This window comes from Lolium rigidum, chromosome 1 (assembly GCF_022539505.1).
Source record: "Lolium rigidum isolate FL_2022 chromosome 1, APGP_CSIRO_Lrig_0.1, whole genome shotgun sequence".
In the NCBI taxonomy this organism is placed as follows: Eukaryota; Viridiplantae; Streptophyta; class Magnoliopsida; order Poales; family Poaceae; genus Lolium; species Lolium rigidum.
The window spans coordinates 55,238,241-55,259,117 of NC_061508.1; the positions used below are offsets into that span (position 1 = coordinate 55,238,241).

Below are 20,877 nucleotides of genomic sequence, written 5' to 3' on the forward strand. Positions count from 1 at the left end.
CCCCGCCTCGCTTTTCCTTGTGTCCGGCGTGCCCCGAGCGTCCCCTGTGGGACGGGGACGGGCTCGGGGCGCCGGACACCGTATAGGGGCACGCCGGATAAAAATGAGCTTTGGGGGACGCGGCTGGAACGCATTTTTGGTCCGGCGCGCCCCAAATCCCTTTGGGGGACGCTTTGGAAGAAGCGACTGGAGATGCTCTTAGGTAGCCACCTGATTTACCCTTCTTTGAATCAGGGATCGACGTGATTGTACGTTTGGGATTTTTATTCGTGGACTACTAGCATAAACTTGTACACCGTCATTTGCTAACAGGGCTGCTGGACATGTACAGTTCTTCGTGCAACTTTACCATCCATTGTTAATATTTGTTACCTCTATTGTTTACTTGAAATTTGTTCTCTACTGTACGCAAGTTGTTCAATTTATAATCCTAGACAAATACGTAAAACATAATATGAGGGTTTGAGATTATGTTTGCCCGCAATCAACTAATACCGTGGCCCATGAGCTTGTGCTACATGCGTGAGCCCAAGGTGTCTCGAAAGGTTTCAACTCTTGTCTGTTCAAATATTATGGTCGTAAGTTGAATAAGGCGGCACATCTCTTAGCTCGTACAACTCTTGTCTGTTCAAATATTATGGTCGTAAGTTGAATAAGGTCGGTGGCACATCTCTAGCTTGTAGTTGTGAGCACTCAGTTTGTATTTGCTTGAATGTAATTCGGAGCTTATCCGTGATGTACTCTGTTCTGATATTCGTTAATCAAAAATACTGATATTCTCTCTCAACAAAAAGGTGTCTCAACGGAATGGTTGAGCGTGAGCCCTCAGTTTCTTTCCAAGAGCCTATTGGCTGATTGTAATCCTGAAAAGAATTGTGTTGACGCCCGAAAAGAACAATCAAAGGTTTTGAGGTGATAGGATGCGCATCCCTGGAGGGTGGAGACACATGAGGAAGCAATGTAGCAATTGGAGGCAACATTAGTTCTAACCCGGAACGGGTAAGGGAGTACATATCAACATCCATTCCGTTTATAAAATTTTGTATGCCATCTTTGTTTTTTTCTTTGCAAAAGGACTTGGACCCTGCTATACATGCTCCAGATTTTTCTTTCGAAGACTATACATGCTCCAGTCTGGCCTCCAGATTGAGAGAGCTATACAGGATTCACTAAGTTGGTGATATTTTGGAGCTATTTTTGCAATATAATGATTCTCAAGGAGGAACCCCAATCCTTGGCGTGTTCATCCATCACGACTCAACTCACAAGGTGAAAGAAGATGAACCGATGTATGTGCCCTCTTTTCTCTGCTATATAATGACGTACTGTACGAACAAAAGAGCAATCGCCGCCTTCACAGGCAACGTCAGTTATCCGCCACAGGATGGTCACGCATGGGCGGCAAGTGGCAACCTAAACCCTAAACCTCCATATAGAGGGCCACGCGGACGGACGGAGGGAGCTCATACGCCGCACCGCTCACCGTCACCGGCCGGGCACCGCACGTAGCTTGCCAACGTCCGACCATGTGTGGATATATATATATATATATATATATATATATATATATATATATATCCCGATTCCTTCCGCAACACTGCAAATCACCCTGATCATTCCCGATTCCCTTGCGAGTTGGCGTCAGCGAGCCCAGAGCCCTCTCCACGACATCTTCGAATCTCTCTCTCCGCTTCCATCTTTCCTCTCCCTCGGTCGAAATCCATGGCCGCAGACGCTGCAGGTGAGTTCCATCCCGCCATGGCTCTGTTTCACGCTACCTGCTGCGCTCTCGCGCTAGCGCTCACCACGGTGCTCCTCTTTGTGCCGCGTTCAGCGCTGGCGGACGTGTACAACCACGAGCTGACGCCGCTGCAGAAGCACATCGCCTTCTTCGACAGGGACAAGGACGGCGTCATCTACCCCTCCGAGACCTACCAAGGTGACTCGCTTAGGAAAAGTATCGGCGGACGGCGGATGGGTCTTTTTTCTTGGATGCGCGCGTGAGATACGTACAGAGATCGGGACCGGTGTTGATGGAGTTTGCTTGCAGGGTTCCGCGCGATCGGCTGCGGGGTGGGGCTCTCCGCCTTCAGCGCCGTCTTCATCCACGGCTTGCTCGGCCCCCGGACTGTACCGGTATGTTTTCTTCTTCTCATGCTCGTACTCTCATAAAAACAGTTGATCAGCTTTCTTAGACAGAGGAAGTATCAAATCTTGTATTACTTCCGTCGCATAAAACATGTCTGAGAATGTCTAAAAAAGCTGCTCAATTTTTTTAATACGAATGTGTCTTTAACTAAAATATGTATACATCCGTATCCAAATAAAAGAGTACTAAGCAACTTTATTTGGAACGAAGGGAGTATAATTTGTATGCATGGAATGCATGATACTTCCTCCGATTTTTTTAGCATAGGAGGTATATTTCTGTGCCACGTTTATTAAGGAGACATCGAGAGCTAAAAGTTTCCCACTTTACCCCTCGTAATTTCTCCCCGCCGCTCCGAAGTCCCAAACCCATCCCCATCGCCTTAACCCCGCCTCCATGGTGCAGTTCCCAGCCCCAGTGCCACCTCACCCAACCCATCGCCACCTGGGAACCACTGTCTTGCCGCCAAGCCGGAGGGGACCGTCGCCTCGTCCCTAGGCCCCATCGTTGCCCCAGATGAGCCACCTCGAGGCCTCTGTGTAGCACTTACGCTCATTGGCCATCACATTTGTCAAATTTTTGTCTTTTTCGTCTAGAGATACGTGCAAGCTCTATAAACTTGGACGAAGGCTTTATAATCCCTAACGGATGGAGTACTAGCTATAATACCCCATTATGGGTACGTTTTCTTAGAGATTATAAAGTCACAACCACCTCATTAACTGCTACATGCACCAATAATTTAACATAAATGAGAGAAGGGAGAAAACCATTAATGAAAGAGTAGAATAAATAAGATAGATCTTATAATTCTTAACAATTTCAAAATGCTCTATCTCCAACGAAGGGAGTAGTTTGTGATAGTAACTAGTCCGTTCATTGGCTAGACAGCCTAGATAAGCATGGTTCAGATTAGCAATTTCATCTAGTACAAGTACTAATATTGAGATCTCACTAGAAGAAATATGCTCACCTGTGACCCTTCATTTTCGGCACCGAATCATCACAGTTTTCCATCTATGACGATCCTATGGAAAAAATAAGATCGTCAAAAGCTAGCCGTCGCTAATGAATTATAATGGTGATTTTGGTAAAATAGTCATAGTCGTCTATGACGATATTGGATGGTCATAACCATTATGACGATCCAATATCGTTGATACCAGTTTGGTCTGGTCAGCTCATCTCTACTACTATAGTACACGAGTTTTGAAAGAGGGATTTACAGAATGTTCCCGCCAAAGCACAACTCTGACTGATATCAACCGTTGGTTCTACAAATCGAACGGACCAAACAGGAACGAATCCAAGCAAAACTAGCCGTTGATTTAGGTACATCGACGGCTCACGCGTTATTAGCGCTCAATCAGGCCCCTTCTGGATGCTTCTCGACCGAGCAAGCGCCTTGACGGTTATCTGAACTTTCTCGGGCCTTCGCCTCGCCCCTCCTCCTCTCTCTCTCCCAGCATGTAGTCGGGGGCTCAACCCCGACGCTCGCTTGCCTTCTTCCCAGGAAACCAGGAGTCCAGGACTCCACCAAACATCTCCACGCTCCTACCCAGTCCTGGCACATATACGTTTTGCTCCCAGATCGAGATCTCCCCATGTCCCAAGATCTCCTCCTGAAATTCCTCGCTCACATGATGCGGACGTCTCCCTGCAGAAGCAGAATGTGGCTTTATCGCGAATCATCCATGCTCCTCACCCCTGCTTCCCATGCTGATCCAATCTTCCGCTTCTCTGGCGTTAGAGGAGGAAGAGGCATGGTGACAGATTGAAGGCCTCGCAGCACCCTGTTCTACAGACAGGAGCAGGTTTACGTGGGTCAATCACTCATTTCCTCAATCTGTTGAGCTTATTTTTCTTTCCTCTGCATGTTCCCCTGATGATTCTTTACTAATAGAAATCACGTTTCGTGCTCTGACCAGAATAATACATCAGTTTAAAAAAGAAAGACGATGTTTGTGATTTGTTGATATATCTTATTTTTCTTGCACATCAGCTGTTTGTGTTTTTGTCACACCAACATCTGTTTTGTTCGTTGAGTTACAATGGTAGACCACCGAAGCTGAATCTTTGGGATTATGAAGCCATACACACGGTATTTCGACAATTTGGGAATAGTTCAAGTTTTATATATGGTTCTGCTATTTTATTTGGGCCCTTAGTAGCCCCAAAGATGGAATATAATATGAGGCTGATTCGTACGGCTTCACGCGCTCAAGAAGAAATGGTTATTTAATCGCATCAATGAAATTCTATCTCACTCGGGTCTAGAACAAATGGTTGGTTATAAACAAAAATAGCTTGGTAACGTCACACATGGCTATACATTTTTTTTCTTAGACTGATGTTAGATAAGCTCTGAATATATTAAAGCAATGAGTGAACAGGTTACTGCATAAACAATTTTCGCCCCTATAAATCTGTTGAGCGACATAATAATAACCTTTTTTTTTGCTACCATATATTTTGGAGCTATTACCATAGTTATTAATTCTATATGTACTGCTTGCAGTAATTTCTGTATGTTCTTGATGAACAGTATTTATAGAATCTCCTGGGAACTGTGGAAGAACTTGTAACACCTGCAGTTAGAGGTTTCAAGTGGTAAAAATGAAGTCCTTTCAAAGACGCCTTTTAATCAAAAGGGAAACATGGTGTGCGTATAAACTGTAATCAAGCTCTTAAATGTAGAATTCAACCTCTCCACAACAAAAGTAATTGTGTTGGACATATGTGTTTGGTTCACTCTATTTACTAGCCGGCAAATATTCGTTGTCACAACATGTTTAAGTAATTATAATAATGTATGGTTTAAAATCCAGCAGCACCACTGGTCCTGGTACCATTAAGAGTTGAGGCAGAGCTCCTTTTATGTCAGTAACAAAACAAAAGTTAGTAAGTACAATAACATGTGAGTGGTGTTTTGGAACATGGGTTCATATGATCCCATTATTTTAAAATGTATCTTAGATATATTTTAAAACATCAAAAAATTGAAATGAAAAATTCGCAAGTACATCTGAACGTGCTACACGTTCATAAGAGTTGTTTCATGAAAATTCGACTTGTCTTGTGGCTTGTCTTGTGGCGTGTGTAAAAAAGAAAAAAATTCGATGCTAAAAATAAGGCTTGTCACAACATAATTTTTCTCTTTTTTTATATAGACCACAAAAAATATTGGTTTTTCTCGAACCTTGACGAACATACATATATTATGGAGATGTACATGTAGAATTTTTTGTAAATTTTTTTTTTACATTTCAAAATATATTTTCTTGGTAGAGGGAGCATACACACTCGGGAGCCAAATTAAATTTCCGAAATAACATTCTCATGTTTGTTAAATAGCATTTCATACATTCAACACGTGCATGGCACGTGCCTTTTACTAGTATCCTATGTGGTCGATCCGACATGGAAAATTGTGATGAAACAAGATCGTCGTAGAGCAAAATCAGCTCGGTCCACTATGATCCTTTAGAAGGGCCGAGCCCAACAAGTCTGGCCTTTCGTTGCTCAATCCTAGCCTTTTTTACATTGCCTTTTTTGGGCCTTGGCCTTGTAAGATCCATTTATTTAATGGGCTTTTGGCTTTCTACAGTCCTTTTCTTTTTATAAATTTGGCTATCTAATTTTGTTTTATTCCAATTCGTATTCTACTCTAGTCCAACAATTTCTGGGCCAATCCTTTCAAAGAAGTTACAATAATGTTTCAATATTTCAAATACACAGCAAAAGAAGTCTTAACTCCATTACACTGCTACAATCTCATCCACCATGTTAAAAATAATATTTTACACCAAATGACAACTAGATTAACATAAGTACATCTAATATCAAGTCTTCAGCTATATACCGACATTAAATAAGTTGACGGGTAGAACAAGCAATAATGCATCCATCCACCTATGTCAATCCTTCGTTCACCCTAGGCTAAGAATATTCTTTGCAATTTCAAACAACACAAGGTTAAATGAAAGACAAATAAACTTTGTGCATATGAACAACTACGTCAAACAGAGTGGAACAATGTAAAACTCAGTGCATCATTAATTTTGGAAGACAATACAAATTGTAAAATGAAAAGCAAACGTCTACCCTTAAACTATAAGGAAGTTAACTAGGAATGGTACTTCCTCCGGTTCATATTAATTGACTCTAATATAGATGTATCTAGACACATTTTAGTTCTAGATACATTCATATTGAAGTCCATTAATATGAATCGGAGGGAGTACATGATTCATTACTAAACTTCTGTAGCTAATATACAATAGCAGGCAACAATCTATATATATTTAGATCAATGCAGCCATGATAATATAATCAATGCAATGCAAATTATATATAGAAGACCATTGAATAGAACGTATTTCACATCTACTGTAAGAATCATGTCACACACACACACGGACACAACACGAAGGGCATTTCTTAGAGCACCATGGAGAAGGTTGCAAACCTAAACCATAGCTATAATATGTAAGAGCAAAGAGATTGTAGATTCAAAAGTTATACCAGTGATTCTCCAGGTCGCACTCAAGGGTCAACAAGCTGCATGCAGCCTCGAATCAGCAGCACCGCTGCTCCCCTTGTCCAGCTCCATGCTCTTCAGGATGCCCCCCTCCTTGCTCAGAAGCCGACTTCGCTGCACATAGCGTCAACACAACAACATTCGAAAGAATTAGTAACGAGCAGAGCAGAAGAGTAGAGTACAGTTCAGGTCTTCAGGAGCCAACCTTCTGGGTCTGATCGATGCATGAATCAACCATCTAAAAAAGAGAGAAAATATGAAGTGAGTTTGCACTAACATGTTATTCTAAGATTAAAATGCCAACTGCACAGACTGTGTATATCCCATCGAACCTTCTCTAGCTACTTGCACATGGTAGCCAAATTCCCGCGTTTTTCCGTTGGTTATAAAAAAAACCACATGGATCTAATGCATATCCAACGAAATTACCTGCATAAAAGATGTTAATTTCGCATTGTTGAAGATATAATCATTTCTAGTATTTTTTTAATGGCCAAAGTAAATCACATACACGAGCTCAGCTTTTCACTTTATCATTTTTTTCAGCCCCCGCAAGCCAATTTCCAAACAAATTTATGATATTAGTACATCAAACAACGAGTCGGCAGAAATTTACAGCTTCTGCGTATGTAAGCAAATCTCATGTGCCCCATCAAACTACGACAGTGCTACTACTTTTCGTGTGGTCGTCACTTCATATGGGTCACTGTTGGCCATGGGCGGAGTGCCTTGGAGACGAAACTGGGCTATAGCCCCCGCTCCAAAAGCCTAAGAGCATGTCTAACAGATCCCCTAAATTTCCGCCCCGTAAAACACGTGTAGAGGGCCCTGTATATAAAACACGAGTACTTTTAACCGGACAAAAACGCCTCCCGTCTAGCAGTCCCCGTATACGAAAACTGTAAAAGAGCATATTCTAAGAATATGCTTCTTTTTTCATCTCTTCGCGCTGCAGCCCCGCCGCCGGACCTGCCGCCCGACCAGACCTGCCGCCCCGCACCACCGGACATGACGCCCCGAGCTGCTGCCACGCGCCGCCCCGCCGCCTCGCCCCGCTTCTCAGGCCGCGGGCGGCCCCCGTCGCCTTGCGCCGCCTCAGGCCGCCATGGCCCCCGTCGCCTTGTGCGGCCTCGAGGCCGCCATGGCCACCCCGGCCCCGCCCGTCGCGGCGCACCCGCCCTGCCCGCGCCGGCGCCGGTTCCGCCCGTCCCCGCCGGCTCCGCCCGAGTGGGAGAACGCGGAATTTTGCTTCAAAATTCATCTAGTTTTTTCATTATTTGATAGAAATCTTGATGGGTTGAAAGAAATTGGTAGAGACTTGATAGAATTTAGAGCTCGTTGGCTGGAATTGGTCACCGGAGTGGAGTTTGTTTGGCGACGCCGCGGCGAGGTCCGGTGGTGCAGAGTGCAGTTTTTACCCCCTATAAGCCCCTCCACCCTCTACAAGTAAGGGGTGAGGGAGAAAATTCTCAGGGCCCTGTATATTTTAGATACGGGGTGAACCGTTTAGGGGGGCCTGCTAGACGGCCATTTTTGCCCGCACCCCGTATATCGCCGGAATTATACAAGTCCGGTGTGGTTTAGGGGGCCTGTTAGACATGCTCTAACTAGACATATTATGCATTGGCTGTCTTTGTTTCCTCCAGTACTTGGCAGGCTTTCATTTCCTGTACTTGCAGTCGAGCACATGGGAGCAGGAGAAAGAAGCCTCATTTCTCACCCTTGTCTTCGATCCGCACATCAGCGCAATGTGTGGCGGGTGGCTAGATGTTATTGACTGTGTGACCGGATGAGGGATGGGGCCTGATGGGGACTGACTCAACTCAAGAAGCCATTGCGCTGATGTTTTTCCTTACTGGCCATTGGTAGATATTGGGGCTCGCTCCCCCTATTTCTTAAATTACGAATAGAACTGCAAGTCGTTTTCACAGGAAATCAAGAAGCCATTGCTGGGCATCGGTGGATCTCAGATCAAACACAATATTTTCCTCTCTTGTTCCTTCCCTTTAGCTATTGTCTTTAATCAACAAATTTAATATTCAACCAACTTCATATAAAAAACATCAAAACATGTGACGATTAGCATATTATGAAGCTATATTTGAAGATGGATCTACTGATTAGTAATACTAATTTAGTATCATAAATATTGCAATTTTTTTAGAAGTTCTTCAAATATAATAAAAATTAACCTAGGACAAAAGCTAAACGTAACTTATTTGTGGACGACGGGGGAAGTATGTAAATTCCTAAAATCAAGAAAGCAAGTGCATTTTCAAGCATGAAAATCATCTCTAGATGTTACAAATGAAACTATAACAAAATTAGCGTGAAGAGTTTATTTGTCAGACAAAAGTTTGTGTTGCCCGGCCCCGCTTTACTTTTGGTCACACTTCGCCACTGCTGTTGGCATGGTATGGCAGTATGGCACGGCAAAGATCAAATAAATTACCAACAATTATGTTTGCGTTTTTTAAGCTGGCAAAGGTACAGTGCTAGTACATGTAAGCACAGGGTGCGTTTCCTTTACAACAGAACTTCGAAACTGCAACATGAAATAGGTATGGTTACTGGTAACAGGACAAGTACTTTTTCTTTGTTTTTTCGAAATATGGAGCATATAGCCCCGGTCTCTACATCAAAATAACGCACATAATCATTATTTATTGCATAGTTTTATCGTTCAACGTTTACAAATCACGGATCACTCAAGGTAAAGGAGAAGTACCGTTAGAATCATTATCTGATGTTAACCCTATCGAGTTACCGCTGCAGGAGAACATGAAGGCTCCAGCTTTCAAGTTCCCCATCTACGTTAAGTGCATCCACAAGGGCAAGCATGGGAGCGATTCCGGCGTGTACGATGCTCAAGGAAGGTACTAACTACTCCGTATTATATATCTCACTAGCATAATACCCGTGCGTTGCTACGAATATATCAAGTGATCAACACATTTCTTTAAATAGTTGCCCAAAAATGTATGTATGAAGACATATTTTAGTGTGTACATACATCCATTTTTTAAGAAAAAAATTAAACCATAGAATAGAGTTTTTATATTGAACATAAATTGTCAACAAAAACATGGAATTCTTACACATTCAAATTAAAACATGTTTGGTACCTAGCTATTCAGTTTACCGTGATCAAATTATCTCACTTTTTTGAGAAAATAATCTGTTGATTCTTAAATGAGAGAACATAGAAGAATTCGTTTCAACCTATAGTTGCTCTGCCACCCCATTTCTTTATTCTTTGCAATGATAAAAAAATGTGTCTTATTAATAAAATGAAAAGACGAAAAATGGTATCTATGTAATGTCTATGTTGTTGTAGCTTTAATTCCTCAATTATTCCCCTTAATCTACGATAAAAAAATTGGTATATGCATGTCCATGCTTAGCCATGTGCACTGCAATGTGAGTTTGTTGATGTGATTGTCGAGTGAGAAGAGTATGACTTTCGCAAAAAAAGTGAGATAAGTATGACTCTACTTATATTGAATAAGCCGAACCTTGGAGTATGTATGTCTTAAAGTTCAGACCAGAGCGTTTGTCGCCTGGAAGACCAATCTGCGTGTACTATGCATGCTTTCTTGCTCTGCTTCGTTTTATCATTCGCTCAAACACTTCCCATCATCCCATGCGTGCTTGACAGCAAAGAGTAGTCAGATTGAGGGACCTGCAGGCAATACTGATGAACTTCCTGCACGCGAGCACCGCGCGCGTATGCATGGTCTTCATAGAGAGGCACTGCGACGCCCTGGCAACCTGCATCCTCAGGTCGTCGGCATTGGCAGGGCCCAACAGGTAGTGCCCGCCGATCGGCCGTGTGCGTGTGTTGCGTGAGTGTAGGCGGCCGAATCTCCTCCCAAATCCCTCCTCCTGCAGGTAGAGTTGCCGCGGGAGAACGGTCTGCGGGTTGATATCCTGATCTTAGAGGGGTTTAAACAGAAAATCGCCCTACGTACCACGGTAATTTTCCAGTTTAATAGCGAAGATATTACCATGTGACCAAATGCTCTAGGACAGATCATGCCAGTATGCCATCATGCAAGAATTAGCCTTGTGTTTTGGTATATGCTTCTGACTCTGCTTTACCGCGCTTCTGCTTCAGTGCTCCCCCTAAACACATCAAGGGTCGAGATTACTCTATACCACTTCATAATTAAGGGTATGATTGTCATTAGTTAATTTTGTGTTTTTTTTGTGTAGTGTTAATTTCGTGTTAAGCACTAAAACCCGTATTGCCCAAATTCATAAATATACGGGCGCTTGTACTATTTTATCCGTATGCCGTTCTTGTCAGCCACGGCTCTGAAATTCATATACGAGTGCCTACGGCGAGCAGGTTGGCCGGCGACGTGATGTCCATGTACGCGTGCATGTGGCCATCGGCGGAGAGAGCACAGCCGACGACATGAACTGATCAGCACCCCCGGCGGCCAGCTTGGTTGATGCCATGAAGTCTAGATACACGTACCGGAGCTGCTCGGCCGGCAACGTGTACACGTGCGTGCGACCGGCCGCAAGACCGGTATATCTAGCAGCAAGTTAAGAAAACAGTTAAGGTTTGCGGCCGGATCGTTCATGACGCCGAGCAGCTTGGCGGCCGGACCATTCACGGCGGCGAGCAGCTTGGCCGGCGGCATCCAGCTGCAGGTTAGGGGAGAATTAGTGGTACGTGACGGTTGATGAAGGTGGGCGTATGGTCGATCTGAACGGTTGCAGGCGCAGTTTCAGTTTTCCGTGGCGAAATTAGGGGTGCCAGATCGGATGGATTCTACCGTACTAAATAAGTACCTTAGACCAAAATGCCCTTAAGAAGTTTCAAGAGGGGGGATCACCGAAGCAGGACTCGCTTTACCGAAGGGATCTTAGCTAAAATAAAAAAATATGTCAGCCAATTAACTGAAGAATATGAAAAGTAATGAGATGGACAGAGAGATGTGAATTGGAGTACTTTCTAAAAGAAACAAAAAGAATAGTATTCACATCCTTTCTATTACCAAATCATCTTGATATGAAGCAGAGGGCCAGAGGTTAAGGGAAGCAGCTGGAACTGGCATCTTATATTTGTTCTTTTCCCCTTCGCCTAAACTCCGAAGAAAGATACGCCACAGTACGGCACACTCATGCATGAGATTAAACAATACAATTCTAAAACATAGGCTTGCTTACGTAGAGGTTCAAAGATAATGCAACAAAGTAGCATGGCTCCATACTTGCTCACCTTATAGTTTGTCCAACCTACAGGTTCGTTCCTGAAAAGTTTGAGGGCATATTCAAGAAGCATGCCCACACCAGGCCTGATGCCCTAACAGGCAAAGAGCTGAATGAAATGCTTCAAGAAAACAGGGAGCCTAATGACATAAGAGGACGGTATGTTTTGACTCATCTGGTGTATGGAAATGTAAGCAGTGCTCTTTTTAGCTTATACTAGGAAGCAGTGGCACGGCGACACGCCGTGCCTGTAGAGTAATCATGAGATGATTAATACAAAAATATACTCGAACATAAGAGGTGATGAATAATGTTGTAATATTTTGTCGAAGTTGCTGTGGTAGAACATAGTAGTATTCCTGTAAGTTCATCGTGAGATCATAAATATAATGTATTAATATCTTTTTTTGATTAAAAGAGACGATGAACGGTGGAGTATTTAGTTACCCGCAGTTGTCATAGGAGAACCATGAAGCTACTATAATAAGTCAGCTATATATATAAATAAAAAAGAACCATCGGGAAACTACTACCGGAGATTGCTGCCCATGCACCTTTTGAGAATTAAGACTAAAAAATTGCCGCTGAAAATTGCTGCTTGTGCACCTTTGGAAATTACCGCTGAGGAAGTACGCGTCATTGAAAAAGTTTCTCTAAATAATTATTGTGGGGAAATAACTATGCGGTTGATTATTTGGGTCGCATATCTACCAGCGCACCAATGAATTATTGTCAAAGGAAGGGAATAGGAAAAATGCGCCTAAAAATTATTGTCAAAGGAAGGGATTAGGAAAAATAAATATTTAATTATTGTTGAAGAATTATTGTCGGACAATTATTCACCGTCGAGAAGGTACCGTGGTAACTACCAGAGGGAAATTACGGGCGGAAAATTATCTCGAAAAATTAATGTCGAAAAATAAAAAGAGAGGAACGTAAAAAACATTAAGTATTTTTGTTAGCAAAGTTTGACATGTCGTGAGCTGATGAGGCCATTTGGCGAACCCCCATTGAACAAAATTCACCTCTCTACGGTAACCTTGTGCGTTAAATGAAGGGCCTTCACTTCCACAGTCTTTAATATATAGATAAATATTTAATTATTGTCGTATAATTACTGATGCACAATTATTCACCGTCGAGAAGGTACCGTGGTAACTACCGGTGGAAAATTAGGGTCAAAAAATTATCTCAAAAAATTAACGTCCAAGAATAAAAAGAGAGAAATGTGAAAAATATTACGTGCTTTCGTTAACAAAGTTTGACGTGCCATGCCCTAATGAGGCCATGTGATGAACCCCCGTTAGACAAAATCACCTATGTAACCTTGTGTGCTCAATGAGGGGCCTTCATTTCTACCATCCTTAATATATAGACGCCGCATCCTTGGTGTCGATCATCTAGCATGTATCTTTTGCGTTTGCTATTTTGAGGTGTCCCTTGGCTGTGGGTCTGTCAATAGGGTTAATTGATTAATTAATTAAGGGCTGCTGTTGTGTGAGTAGGTTATTGTTCGGTGGTGAATTTCAAATGAGACGTCACAAGGTGGAGAATAAATTTCTGTTTGGTGTGTTCTCTTTTTACATGTCCAATGGTTATTTTTTCATGATCTTTTTATGTGACAGTCTAGTTTTCTTTTTTGCTTGAGGCTTCATTTTTCCTGTGAGGATGCACTTTTCTGCTAGAGGCTGCAGTTAACTGAAATAACAAAAGTACCAGAGAGGAGCGAGAATGCATATTTACAGCAGGCTGTGAGTGTCTAATCGCATGGGTGAGAACCGTGAGGTAGAGGGTTGCTGTCACGGTGTCACCTACTCCTATTCTTTTTTCCCTCATACGATGCTTCCGTCGTGCTTTGCTCCCGACACTCGCTTGCCAGGTGCCACTCGATCTATGAAATTGTGGGCGGCGTTTGGCGGAGGCATGTCCATCTCCATCGACGACGGCAGAAGAGAGAGAATCAAAGGCTACACTGACGGCCGGGATCGAGAGCTCTCCTATGATGATGGAGGTTCTCCTCGTGGCCGCCTGCTGCGGTCGGCGCAGCTCGCGCGCTGGGAAAAAGGAGTGCAAGCAGGGGGGGGGGGAGCCAGGGAGGTCGTTGCGCGCCGACTGCTTGGATCGAGGGCTCTCGGTTTACGATGCGGTGCTGGTGATTCTCCTCGTTTCTTTCTGCTGCAGCCTTGAGAGCTCGCGTGTGTGGTGGTGAAGATCCATCGCCGGGCAAGATTCTTTTTTTTTTCGATAAAGGAGCACAGCCCCAGCCTCTGCATCAATAGATGCACACGGCTTGTTTTATTAAAAACGAAGTATCAAGTCACAACGTATCCAAAATCACTTATTACAATCACGGAAAAGCTAGGGTCGATACATGAATCAACCAGCTGAAGATATGGCAAATAGAAGAGCTATGCATTTGCAATCCTATGAAGATGCCGCCACCCAGTAGCCTGGAAAAAGAAGTCCTGAGCAACCGCTAGCATCCGGTTGCATCCGGGCAAGATTCGACACAGTGGGAAGTATATGCGACTTAATCTCGGTATGCTCCTCTTTTCCTCCCTAGCAGAAGTAATTTTCTTAATGTGGTAACTTTCATGAGCTAAACCAATGTGCCTGGAGCGTTTCCAGTTTCATTGTCGTTTGGCTGTCGTGTCTAGCTCTGATCTCTCTGCTTATGCAAATACACTGAAATCAAAATAGCAAACTCAAAATTAAATGCATCAAACCGTAGCTCTTATCAACACTAAATTAGCTGGTTGAAACAGAAGGCAAGTAAAACTAAAAATTTAGTAAGTTGATTACAGCCTCATTGGTCAACAGAAAACATTCTTTAAAAGAAAATTGCAAAAAGAAAACACAGAAAAGTAACTACTACAGTGCCATCTCCTAAGCCCTTTAATTCAGTTTTTTTTTTGGTGATGGGAGCTCTGAAAAAGGAAAATATACTCCTGTGTTTTCGTGGAGCTAGGTACAACAGATCTGGATAAGCACACTCAAGTATCAGGGACAGGTGGAGGATTGCTGTCACTTGCCTTAGGTCTGTACCTACTGACTACTGTTTGGCAAACTCATGCTCTTGTTTTTCATTACCACTCTGAGACGACCCACTCTGGACGGCTTATTTTCATTCCCCTCCCAGGCCAGAGCAAAACCCCATTGTCTTAGACCTCCAAATCCAATCCAACAACTAATCATCAAGCTCTGCATGTTATACCATTGATTTTACCGTCTCTTGTGCATTCCTTGCATCCAAGAAATTTTAACATGCACAACCTTTGGTTTGTTCTGCTGCCTATGGGACCAACATCATCTTCTACATCGGCGACATCTGTCTAGCGTGAGTTCATCCTTTCCAGATTGCGCTGTACCATGTGACCTTCTTCTGCTGACCTCCCCTATGAGATCGATTTGATTCTCACACAGCTCTTTAGGGAGATCGGGGCTCTTCTTTGCCGACTCTGCTGAGGCTGCTTAGTGATCATGCATAACCGCCGTCGGCGACACAGCGCGACCTGGCCACTGTCCTCGTTGCCTTCAGGCCAAGCTCAAGCTCCAGCATTTGGGCGCGCCCAAGCCTTCCTCCCCTAGGCACTGCTGCTCGCTGTCTTCCTCTCTGGAGATTTCAATGCATCCAAGAAACTTCCTTCACCCATGTTTTTGGTGAGTGTCTCAAATTGAAGATTGATACCATGAATGCACTTGCATGTAGTTCAGTTTAATCTCCAGGCTGAACAACTAAATTTTTGAAGAAAACAATTGTTAGGCGCTGCACTTATTCAGAAAAGGCACTAATGAATTTACAGTTAAAAAATTGAAATTACATCATCTAGAGTTGAGCCTAAATGTTGTATAGAGGATGAACCTACCGCTGCCACACTCAGACTGGATAGATATACATGGTACTTGAGCAATCCTTCATCCGAACCTGTTTAATCTCGTATTTGCCTAAAAGTTCGTTTTATATGTAGACATGAAATAAAATGTTGGCAATTGGGTTTTCTATTCTCTTGAACCAGAAATTTGATAGCTGCTGGGTGCTTCAATAATATTTTCTAGACTCCATTTCAGTATACCGACTGAGAAAAATATAATGTGGGAAGTAGATGTAGCTGGACATACATGTATATGCGTTGCTATCATCCACAAGGACCCGATTTCTACGATTCTACCCAGCCCACCAAATATGTCTATTAAGATCCGTGTAAACTGTGAAGCTATCTGCTGTAGTGCTGTAGTATTAGAAGGATTTGAGGCTTTTTATTTGAGATTAAAGATGAGTAATATCTAGAGTAAAATTAGACACATGAGGGATGAGGCTATATCATAATGAAGCAATAAACTGGGAACAACCTTGACATAAATCATGAGGAGGCTCAACTGGCCGTTTACCAAGACGAATTGTGCTATTCGGAGCATCCGTATCCATAGAAGAATGAGTAGCAGAAGGCTCTCCAGCATGATCAACAAATGGAATGGAAAAGCGCTGGACATCAAAGCCAATGATAACAGCTAGTGTAGAATCACCGAATTGCGAAAGCGGGACAAATAAAGGCCCAGGCAGAGAAGTTGGACGTTGTCCAAGACCAGCAAACACGCTTGCCTACAATTAAGCATCTCACAATAAATAGGAAAGCATGCCAAAACATCATTAAGATAAGTATTAGACTTGTACCTTGTAGTAAACCCATAAAAGGTAGTACCAAAACCCTAGTCTACCTAGATGGGAGATTAAAGAGAAACATCAAGCTGCAAAATTAACATGTAATTTAAATAGCTCTTTCGAAACAGTTTCAAACAGGAAACGATATGAATATATAAAATGATGTAGTTGCTCACAATAGTATAGCAAACCATTTAATTGGTCTTATTTCCCTAAATCCACCCGCCTGTGTATTATTAGACACAGTGATCTGCTGATGACATGCAATAAGAGAGAAGCTAAAAAATTAAGCTAAAGACAGTATACACTAATGTTTTTCTTGATGTTATTTCCATTTATGGATAATCTAAAATACGAAGATCATCAGAGGGACCATAAGTACATTCAACAACCTAGTTCGAACCGCTGTCAGGAGGGGGCAGATTTGATGTTGGATAAATTGTTTTTTCATGCCGATGCTGAGAATAGTAATTTTCATTGCGGTGGCAGAAAAAAAGCATGTGAGCACTAATTCAAGAAGGAGCTTTGTAATGCAAATACTATAGTGTGAACCTGATATTGCATTACCACTTCGTGGGACTATAGATAACCGATTTTTTCTAGAGAAGGTCATCAAGTAATTTTACTGCTATATGAACACATAAATAACTTCAAAATGGGATATGTCCTAATTTTGTAGCATACCATAATCTCAATCTTGTAGTTGCCCCTAGCAACAATCCTGTGAGAAAGCTCTCCATGATTGCACAACTGCTCTTCTGACCGTGCTCTTTGCTTTGGTCTACACGGAGTTGCTCCATGGCAACATGCATACTACTACTACCCTAATGAGATCAAGTCAATGCGTGAGCAACTGCACTGAAGATCTTACCTAGCCTAGCGTGCCAGCAGATACCCTCTCAGTTCAAGTAGTAGTACTGTACGCAGTGATAATTTTCAGCAGAAAATGAACAGCAAAAATGAAAGCAAAAAATACAGGATTTATGTTCATCTCAATTAATTACCTCACTCTAGCAAGTTCATCCCTACATCAAGAGAAAAAAAGGCAAAATGTCATTTACATCCTTAACACCAGCATCACCCATGGTAAACCTCTAAATTCATTTCATACACCTATTCCAACAAAAAGGAAGGGTCAGCTCATGGTTTGCTGGCATTAACATGTGTAAGGTAGCTAGGATACACTACCATCTCGGCAGAACAAAAATCCCACTTATTATGTTTTACCATCAGTATGTACTACTCAGTGATTATTTTCAGCACACAATGAACAGGAAAAAAACAAAAACAAAACAGAGAGGATTTCTGTTCATCTCTATTAGTTCGCTCAATCTTTTTGAGCCAGGTTCAGATTACATCATAAGAAAATTAACAAAATATCATTTAAATCCTGAAGACCAAAATCATCGCCACTAAACCTATTAAATTATAAATGCATGTGGTACACCTAGGGCAATAAAAAGGGAGGTCAAATGATGTTATCCTTGCATTAGTACTTACTGCCACAAAAGTATGTAGCAGAATGAACAGAGAAGGCGACGATACTTGCAACCTAGAGGAGAGATCATCAGAGAACCGTAGAAAAATAGTTTCAAATCTAAGAAACACAACAACAAACATGGGGAGGGCAGTGTGTGAGCAAGAGCTTTAACCTGTTGTTTTCTTCTTTATCCGGCCAGCGCCGTTTTTCTCTGTCGTCGGCCGCTGGCTGCTCCGCCCCTAAGTGGCCGCCGCTGGCCACTGGCTGCTCCACCCCGACGTGGTGGCCGCTGGCCCTGCCTGCTCCGCCCCAGGCACACGCTGCCACAGGCCCAAGGTCGCCGTCCCAGGCCCCCGCCAGCCCGCCCCATGGGCCCCGTCCCTGGCACGCGGCTGCCCCGCCCCACGGTCCGCCAATCCCTGCCTGCTTCGCCCCGAGCAGCTGCGAGCCTGCGCGTGCTCTTCCCCGGGCCCCCGCGCCTGCTCCGCCCCAAGGGAGCCATCCCTGGCACGCGGCTGCCATGCCCCGCGGTCATCGTCGCCGGCCCGCGCCTGCCCCGCCCCCAAGGTCGTCGTCCCCTGGCTGTTCCTGCTCCGCCCCGACGTCGCCCCCACCGGCGTCCTCTGCTTCATTGCGGGAAAGGGCGGCCTGGTGGTGGATTGGTGGATAGGGAAGAGGAAAAAATCACAAAACTCTATACGTGGTGTTTTTGAGCGGTGGGATGTAGGAGAGGGAAACACCTAGAAACTAACTGAAGAGTTGAAGACTGGGAGCAGCCCACCGCTTTGACCGCAGGAGGCCTCACAGCCGGTAGCCGGTTACTCCGTTCGGTGGAAAAAAATTGACAAACGTATTAAGCAGTCCATCTTGAAGACGTGTCAGGTGCTAATTGGAGAAGTAGTGACGAAAATAGCTCATGAACAGTAGCAGAAGTAAGCAAAGAGCGTGAATCCAACCAACTTTTATATAGGGTATAATAATATTATTTCCTCTGGAACCAATGTTGTAGGGTGGGTGGCTACACAGAGTGGAAACTTCTCTACTCGCTGTGCAAAGACAAGGATGGGTTTCTTCACAAGGAGACTGTTAGGGCAGTCTATGACGGCAGCCTGTTTGAGAAGATGGAGCGGGAGAGGAAGGAAGTTAGGGAATCTGCGAAGAAGAAATAATGACAACTCCTCTGATATACCTTCTGCCAGCAAACAAAAGATATACCTTCTGAACAATGTGCATCAGGTTCCATCCGTCAATGAAAATCTCTGTCAGTGGTTCCTTTTTATGTGGAGACGATTTTAAGTTGGGTTTATATATAGTATAATAAAGTTGCAATATATAAGTATGAATAATTTGGTGGAAAAATCTATGAGTGAGGAGGGTTGTTCCGCCTATGTTTGTTTTACTTGTGCAATAAAGTTGTTAATCATGTTTGCAATGATATTGAGTTCAATATTTGGCATTCACAATTTTATTATATTAAATTTTGTTGCATCACAATTTTGTTATATTAAAATTTTTTGCATGACGCGGTTAGCAAATATGATTTTAGTTCCCTAAATTACAAATGTTGAGAACTCCTAAGTGTCAAGTGTGAGCAAGCAATAGTCACTAGTACAAACCCCACCACTAGAGCTGGTTTTCATACATAAGATAAAGCCGGTTTACCCATCCGGCTCCGGACCATGGTCTCTAATAAGGTAACATTAGATCCTGCTTGAGAAAATGGCTCTAGTACCATATATAGGACCTTAAATGGCCAAAAAAACACCGCTGCTAGCTTGTCTATCGAAGACGGCTTTTATTATCGGCCAGATCCAATAGTACGGCAATCGGAGACGGTTGTTGTTATTGGCCGGCTACGTTTGTATGACTCCTAAGACAGTTTTCATTTTTAGCTGGCCATAACCATGGTAGGGGTCTGAGTTTTCTCTCCGGCCAACACTGTTGCGGCCACATCGTAATATTCGGAAGTTCCTAAAAAGTTCGACACTCCGGCTATATACAATATTTAAGTAGTAATTGTGGCACCACATATTATTTAAGTAGTATAAAATAATAAGAAGTAAATAGATGCCATAAGTCACAAATTGCGGCATACAATTCCAAACATATATATCCGTACTAGCTAGAATTAACAACCGGCTCGGTTCCTCGGAGATGCTCATAGGGGTAGGGTGTGCGTGTGTGCGTTCATGGAGGGTGAGTGTACATGCGTGTTTGTTAGCGTCTGCGTTGTGCTGTGTTCTCAATTTTTTTCTAACATGTACGTCTAATGTTTGGAACGAGAATCGATATTTAGTTCCAAACTACAATTGACACTTCCTAACATGCATGACAAGTCACATATAACTATTTTGCAGCATTCCTCACTGGTAGAAAAATGGCCTTTGGTCGCGGTTGGCAACTGCCATTAGTCGCGGTTGCGCAACCGCGACCAATTAGGCGCGACTAAAGGCCCCCCCTTTAGTCGCGGTTCCTTACGAACCGCGACTAAAGGCCCGTCCACGTGGGCGGCAGGCGAGCGCCAGGGCGGAGGACCTTTAGTCGCGGTTCTTCCGGCCAACCGCGACTAAAGGCCTCCGCGAGGTTTAGGGTTTAGCCCCCTCCCCCTAAATCTGGTTTGTTTTTAATTTGTATTGTTTTATTTCTTTTGGGTTTTAATTTTGAAGGAGTTTCACATATTCTACCGTACTACATACATGCATATGAATGTACAATTTCAAACAAATTTGAAATTAGAACAAAAAGAATTCAAGAGGAATATACAATATATATTCGATATCGGATGACCATATACAATTTTGAACAAGTTTAGTGCATATAAAGTT

General features: G+C 43.1%; 1 protein-coding gene across 1 annotated transcript; it reads left to right on the forward strand.

The window, feature by feature from the left end:
• The first annotated feature begins 1,758 nt into the window (after positions 1-1,758).
• LOC124708077 (probable peroxygenase 5) lies at positions 1,759-19,221 on the forward strand. Its single transcript, XM_047239767.1, has 5 exons — positions 1,759-1,939; positions 2,051-2,136; positions 9,465-9,565; positions 11,946-12,071; positions 19,062-19,221. The coding sequence occupies exons 1-5, from the start codon at positions 1,759-1,761 to the stop codon at positions 19,219-19,221; spliced, it is 654 nt and encodes a 217-aa protein (XP_047095723.1).
• The last annotated feature ends 1,656 nt before the right edge of the window (positions 19,222-20,877 follow it).

What these genes read in the sequence shown, in the direction of transcription:
- LOC124708077 (XM_047239767.1), top strand. Translation starts at nt 1,759, where the DNA reads ATGGCTCTGTTTCACGCTACCTGCTGCGCTCTCGCGCTAGCGCTCACC. An exon ending in TCGGCCCCCGGACTGTACCG is followed by an intron (nt 2,137 to 9,464) that starts GTATGTTTTCTT and finishes TTACCGCTGCAG; the next exon opens with GAGAACATGAAGGCTCCAGC. An exon ending in GTGTACGATGCTCAAGGAAG is followed by an intron (nt 9,566 to 11,945) that starts GTACTAACTACT and finishes TCCAACCTACAG; the next exon opens with GTTCGTTCCTGAAAAGTTTG.